This window comes from Sinocyclocheilus rhinocerous, unplaced genomic scaffold, assembly GCF_001515625.1.
Source record: "Sinocyclocheilus rhinocerous isolate Xijiao unplaced genomic scaffold, SAMN03320098_v1.1 scaffold95, whole genome shotgun sequence".
NCBI lineage: Eukaryota > Metazoa > Chordata > Actinopteri > Cypriniformes > Cyprinidae > Sinocyclocheilus > Sinocyclocheilus rhinocerous.
The window spans coordinates 1737161-1743520 of NW_015662004.1; the positions used below are offsets into that span (position 1 = coordinate 1737161).

Genomic DNA, 6360 nt, shown 5'->3' on the forward strand with positions numbered 1-6360 from the left:
GTATGTATATATATATATATATATATATATAATTCACTTTTTTTATTTTTTATTATTATTATCAAAATATTCTTAAATTTTTTTTTTTAGTTTAGAAAATAAGAAATATAGCTGCAAGCAGCGATTACCGGGGTTCAAGCACTTTAAGACATTTAGGCACATACGAAAAAAGACATTGTGTATTATTGAACAAGCCTGTAACCAGCTAAATCAATGATTAAAAAGAGCATTTTTGGCAATTGCAGGTAATTTACCATGGAGATATGATGTTTATTAACATGTATGGCTGTTATAGCGCCATCTATGCTCCGATCTCCATAAAACTTTGCAAGCTTGTTTAGAATTATCTGTCGAATGTGCTCACCTAGTTTTGTGATGTTTTGAGTTTTTGTTCAGGATTTATTGGCTTTTGGGTATATTTAGCCATGCCCATTTTGTAAATGACACTGTTATAGCTAACCAAAGTGTAAAGTCCAACTTTTTTTTGATAATTATTGACCTGGAGAGTCCAGAGAATTGTGCTGCAGTGGTTTTGTTGATATTGGGCGAAAAAACCTAGGTTTTTGAAATAATCTTGAATAATTATTTAATGTTTTGAATAACAGTAGTGGTTCTTGGGGCCAAGTTGTTCAGTATGAGGAGATCTATCATGATGATATGAATATCGCGTTAGCAGCGCAAAAGGTCGTGGGTTCGATTCCCAGGGAACACACATACTGGTAAAAAATGTATAGCCTGAATGCACTGTAAGTCGCTTTGGATAAAAGCGTCTGCTAAATGCATAAATTATTATTATTATTTTAAATTATTAATTACATTATTAAAACTCATTCGCACCACCTAATGGCCGATTGCTTTCAAAATTCTTACAGACCTTTAGGGCCATGAGTTGAACATGCCCACCAAGTTTCATCCAATCGGCCTCTGTTAACCTTATCTAATAGGTGCTCAAAATTCATTGGCCGATGGTGGCTATGTTTTTGAAATATGTGAATGTCCTCATAGACTTTGTGGCAATTTGGACAAAAACACTGCATACCAATTTTGAAGTCAATCGGACTAACGGTTGTGTAGTTATAGCCGTTTTTATGTTTTTTCCCTGTTATAGGGGCTTTTTTTTTTTTTTTTTTTAACTGTAATCTCAGATTGAGCTCTTACATAAGTGTTCCGAGTTTGGTGAAAATATCTCTTTCCATTCAAGAGCTCTAGGCGTTTAGGAGTTATGAGCGATTTCATACGTTTGATCACTGTAGCGCCACCGTCAGGCCGATTGGGACAAGCCTTGGTGACATTGTAGACGGTGTGAGTACTACTATCCCTCTATGACTTGCGATTGGTCTGCTCAATCACTTTTAGGGGAGAATGATGATTTTTGGACATTTTAAAAAATACAATAGGGTTTCAGCGCTATGCGCTTGAAGCCCTAAAAACAGTTAATTTTATTCACACAGTACATGTTTTTGCATTCCACTCCACTGGTGTTCCATTGTTTTCTATGTAAACATGCGCTAGACAGAAATGTTTGGCCTTTGTCATTCTAAAAACTCAGCGCTCAAGTTAAAAGAAGTTTTTAGGAAAAAGGCGTTTTTTCAATAAAATAAATGGAAATAATAAAGAAAAAGTTTATTTAATACAATAAAATTTAACTTCTTAAAATTGCATTTAAAACAGTATTGGCCATTGGATTTTCTTTATATGTTTTTCAATGCTGTTGAAAAATGCTGACAGTAGGCTGGATTTATGACAATTTTAATTTTACTTTAAGCTTTTTACAATGATCTTTAAGATGATTCTTTTCAAGAATTTGAATTCTTCTTAAGTTTTGAGAATCTTAAGAACAATCTTAAGAAAAAATATATTGTTTATATTTAATTTATTTGTGTATACTTATAAGTATTTTTTGAATACATGTTTTTCCAGTGCAGTCAAAAAATGCTTACATTGGATTGGATTTAAATGCCATTGGATACCTCACACTTTATATATATATATGTATATATTAATAATAATAAAAATAATACATTTCTAAGCATTTCTTAAAGGTACAACACTCACCAAAATGACCGGTCATTTTCTCTGTAGCTCTTGCTAGCAGGTGCGGTGCGCATCGCAGACCGAATCGAGTCTGGTAAGACGTCAGTGGTGGTGCACTGCAGCGATAGCTGGGACCGCACGGCTCAGCTCACCTCTCTGGCCATGCTCATGCTGGACGCACACTACCGCTCGCTCAGGGGCTTCCAGGTGCTTCTGGAGAAGGAGTGGCTGAGCTTCGGACACCGCTTTGCCTCAGTCAGTAACATCCTGTGTATATGGAAAAAACATTCTGCACTGAACGTGTACAGTACTAGCACCTTACGGCTTTCTTCTTGTCCTTCTGTCTGTTAGCGTGTGGGACATGGAGATGGGAATCATGCAAACTCTGAGCGCTCACCTCTCTTTGTGCAGTTCATCGACTGTGTCTGGCAAATGACCCGGCAGGTGAGGAACAGTGGAGCTGAGAAAAAAAGTATGATGTTGTATTATTGTACGTTTTCTCTTTTTCTCTCCATAGTTTCCCTCTGCGTTTGAATTCAACGAGCTATTTCTCATCACGGTGCTTGATCACCTGTACAGCTGCCTGTTTGGGACGTTTCTTTACAACAGCGAGCAAGAACGAGTCTCGAAGGCAAGAACTGATGCATGCAACTGTTACTTGGTTTTTAAAGTCATTCTGTCATGATTTAATCACCCTAACGTCATTCAGTTCTGATTTTGCAGGAGGTGTACAGCAAGACCGTGTCTCTGTGGTCATATGTGAACAGCCAGCTTGAGGAATTTACCAACCCGCTGTATGTGAACTACGAGCACCATGTTTTATACCCAGTAGCCAGTTTGAGACATTTAGAGCTTTGGGTCAGTTATTATGTGCGCTGGAACCCTCGCATGAGGCCACAGGTGAGCAGAGGATGATGGTTGATGGCACAGTGTTTAATAACTACTTATTCCACATGTGCTACAGTGGTTGTAGGTGAAAAATATGTTTTGTGGAGTTCTGTTCACAGTTCAAAACAGTTAAGATTCTGAGTTGATTTGTATTTTAAGTTGCGTTAAGTAAAATCTGCATTTACTTAAAATGTTATTTTATTTAATATATGGCAAAACTTATCTTTTTAAAGGGGTCATATGATGCTATTTTAAAGATCATTATTTTGTGTATTTGGTGTAACAGAATATGTTGACATGCTTTAATGTTCAAAAAACACATTATTTTTCAAATACTGTACATTATTGTAGGTCCTCTATGCCCCGCCTCTCTCAATATATATATATATATATATATAAGTATTCATTAAAAATTAATGTCAATAAATTAATAAAATGTTTATTTAGTACAATAATTAGTATTTAGATATAACTTTCTAAAATTGTATTTTAAAAAACTGTATTGGCCATTTAATTTTGATCTGTTTGTCAATGCAGTTGGACATGCCATTAGATTCTTCACACTTGGATACTTTAAACTTTGCTTGCTCAGCTAAGATGAATTTAATTGGATAAAGAAAAAAAAAATGCAATTTAAATGATGCATTTAAAAATTATTCACCAATGTATTTTCACATTTAAAATTTGTATATATTTATTTATATATACATTTTATTTTGTTGTTTTTATTTAGTAACCTTTACTTTTTATTTTTATGAATTGTATTGTGTTATTTTTATTTTATCTTGCAATTTAGTTGTGCATACCTCACATTCATTGACACTAAAGGCTCTCTTTTTCCCTGTCTCTGTCTGTCAGGTTCCTGTTCATCAGAGTCTGAAAGAGTTGTTGGTCCTGAAGTCAGAGTTGCAGAAGAGAGTGGATGAGTTAAAACGAGATGCAGCTTCATCACAATCTCTCTCCTCTTCCTCAGAGCATGAAGGCATGCCCATGCAGACTACTGTCTGAGCATATCTTATTAACTTGGTAAATACTGGTGTCAAAAATCATTATATTTGTTCCAATCTCTGTTGTCACAGTTGGATAATAACAATATTTGAATATGTTTGATAAGATCCTAGTGTAATTCTTGGAATAATAACCACTGTGTGGTCATTGGTGCCCCCTAAAGGCCATAAAACCAGTGGCTAAATCACAGAGCACTACAGTTCAACAGACATTCTCCATGAGTTTTCTGTGAGTTAAATTGTGTTTAGGGTATTTTGATTTTATCACATATTGTTTACAATTAAAAAAGAATGCACTTTTGGTGATTGGTTTGAACATCTTGAGTTTCATCGATTCCAAGACAACAGAGCATTTTTTTGGTCAAATCTTGTTAGCAACAATAAAATGTGATCCAGAACTAAACAGTCGCTCTACAGAAAATGCCTGAATGTTCCAGTGGCTTTGGCAAAAATGTTCTTGCTGTTATATTGCATATAAGAAGTACTCCTCAACACTAATTGAAATGTAACAATTCAAAATCACGCATAATGTAAAATGTGTGCATAGATTTGCTCTGTGGTTGTGAGTGACATATTTGTGTACATAAACCGCCACCTTAAACTGTTATTATTTAAAATGTGCTTTAGTATTACTATGACATTATAAGGTTTACTAAAAGTTGCCTATTGCGTACATATTTTATTTTCGGAATGTGTTTGTGATATCCATTTTTTTATTTTATAGTAACTTTATATTAAGTTTCTAATTTCTTATAAGCTTAAATTTGCAATAATTGAGAATGTTAATATGTTTAAAACTACATTTTGTAGTATAAAGAATAAAAAATATCTTACACCTTGTGTGTTATTTCTGCTGCTTTTGGTAATCCATAATATCTAATTTCTGATTTTTTCATCTGCAAATTTGCTGTTCATTAGACAAAATATTATATCATTATATTAATAAATAAAAAAACGGGTTCAAAGAACATTTAAATGCAATTTAAGCCAAATATTTATAATAAAACGAATAAATCGTGTTACTCTACTAAATTTAATATTGAAAACAAAAACCATATCCATATATGTCCTTGACACAGAGTTGTGGACAAACCTTTTAACACAATATTTTATATTACCATCTCTATGTAGGCCGTCCTCGTTTTCATGTGGCAGCCAAACTACCCTATTTTCTTCTACTCCACTCAGTTTTCTCACGCCCTAAACATTGTACAACATACAGTTCCTCTGTATAGTGCCTGTAGTTCACGCTCACACGTGGTTTGTCACAGATCTTTTTCACTTTTGTTATGACAGCAATTCCCGCCTTTTTTTTGAATAATGGGTGTGGTTTAGACTTCTGTCCAATGGCAGCAAGCTGATTATGAATATGTATGATCTCTTAGCCAATCCACAGTTGTGGAGGCTGTTTTAAATGCGTGCCTGGACCGACCAATCAGGCAGGTCTCGTAGTGAGCTAGCGCGAGGCTGTGTGGTCTTCTATAGAGACGAAGCGCAAGGCCGTTAGTGTGGCTGAGGAGAGCAGACGACAGGACGAACAGTATCGGACGGTATCTATAAAACACTCCATTTTAAAATTGTCACTGGGGCCTAATATTCTCTTTAAAATGTTGTTCTAATTATTTAAAGCCTGTTTTGGTGCGTAAACCATATTTTATAACTAACTAACCGTGTTTTCCTCTTAAACTCATTTACAGTTAAATGTTAAAGGTGGTTTGTATTTATTTAGTTCTAAACTATGTTGCTTTCATTTACAGTCAAGAAAAGCTACATTTTTTTTGTCTGTTAAACCGAAGTTGAGTGACGAACGTGTTTTTAAAATGGCTGGCGATGTAAAAATATGCCTCAAAAATCACGGGGTGCTAAATGGCCTGAAAGGCTGTTGTGAAGTAACACAGTGTGTCGTCGCTGTGTTATATATATATATATATATATGCTGTGTAATAGTTTAACCTCGTTGTATGTTTTCTGGTTATGGAGAGCACCGAGCTGTTAAAGCTCTGTTGACAGCCAATGCCAGTCATGGCTGGTTTGCCTCTGCCTTTGTTATAAACGGGTTTGTGCCGGGCGCGAATTAGCGAATCCTACTATGGGGAAGGTTTGACTCATGAATAGTAATTAATTCGCTGACGTTGCTGCGTTAAAGTCGTACAGCGCATCTTTGAATATATCCAACGAACGCCTTCTTTATGGTATGAATCGTTAATTCGCTAGCTCATTAAATACGTCTACTTGGCAACCAATCAGTTGGCTAGGCGGGGCGTTCGTCACGGCGCGTAATTAATATTCATGTCGCAAGCCTTCACGATAGTAGGATTCGTGATTTTTAGTGTGCAGTGTGGAACTGGTAAAACTTTGCAAAAGCTGGCTTCGCGGCTCACTGTATTTAATGAACGACTTTTAAAATGGCTTTGCTAGGAGGTTTTTAAAT

The 6360-nt window shown here is 35.3% G+C and overlaps 2 protein-coding genes across 7 annotated transcripts in view; both read left to right on the forward strand.

Moving 5' to 3' along the window:
- LOC107727267 (myotubularin-related protein 1-like) overlaps positions 1 to 4710 on the forward strand; it is a 21189-nt gene extending 16479 nt beyond the window's left edge. For 4 of the 6 annotated variants that reach the window (XM_016537076.1, XM_016537077.1, XM_016537078.1 and 1 more), the window contains 5 exons: positions 2083 to 2289; positions 2386 to 2478; positions 2552 to 2665; positions 2758 to 2934; positions 3781 to 4709. In XM_016537076.1, coding sequence (XP_016392562.1) covers positions 2083 to 2289; positions 2386 to 2478; positions 2552 to 2665; positions 2758 to 2934; positions 3781 to 3930 — 741 coding nt within the window. In that variant the 3' untranslated portion in view covers positions 3931 to 4709. Of the gene's footprint in view, positions 1 to 2082; positions 2290 to 2385; positions 2479 to 2551; positions 2666 to 2757; positions 2935 to 3780 lie in introns of all 6 variants that reach the window. The other 2 variants (XM_016537082.1, XM_016537081.1) reach the window with 2 other exon arrangements.
- A 662-nt stretch (positions 4711 to 5372) lies between these two features.
- The window catches only part of LOC107727275 (high mobility group protein B3-like), a 4805-nt gene continuing 3817 nt past the window's right edge, over positions 5373 to 6360 (forward strand). The window contains exon 1 of the mRNA XM_016537100.1: positions 5373 to 5479. The gene's annotated coding sequence lies outside the window, so the exon portion shown is untranslated. The remainder of the gene's footprint in view (positions 5480 to 6360) is intronic.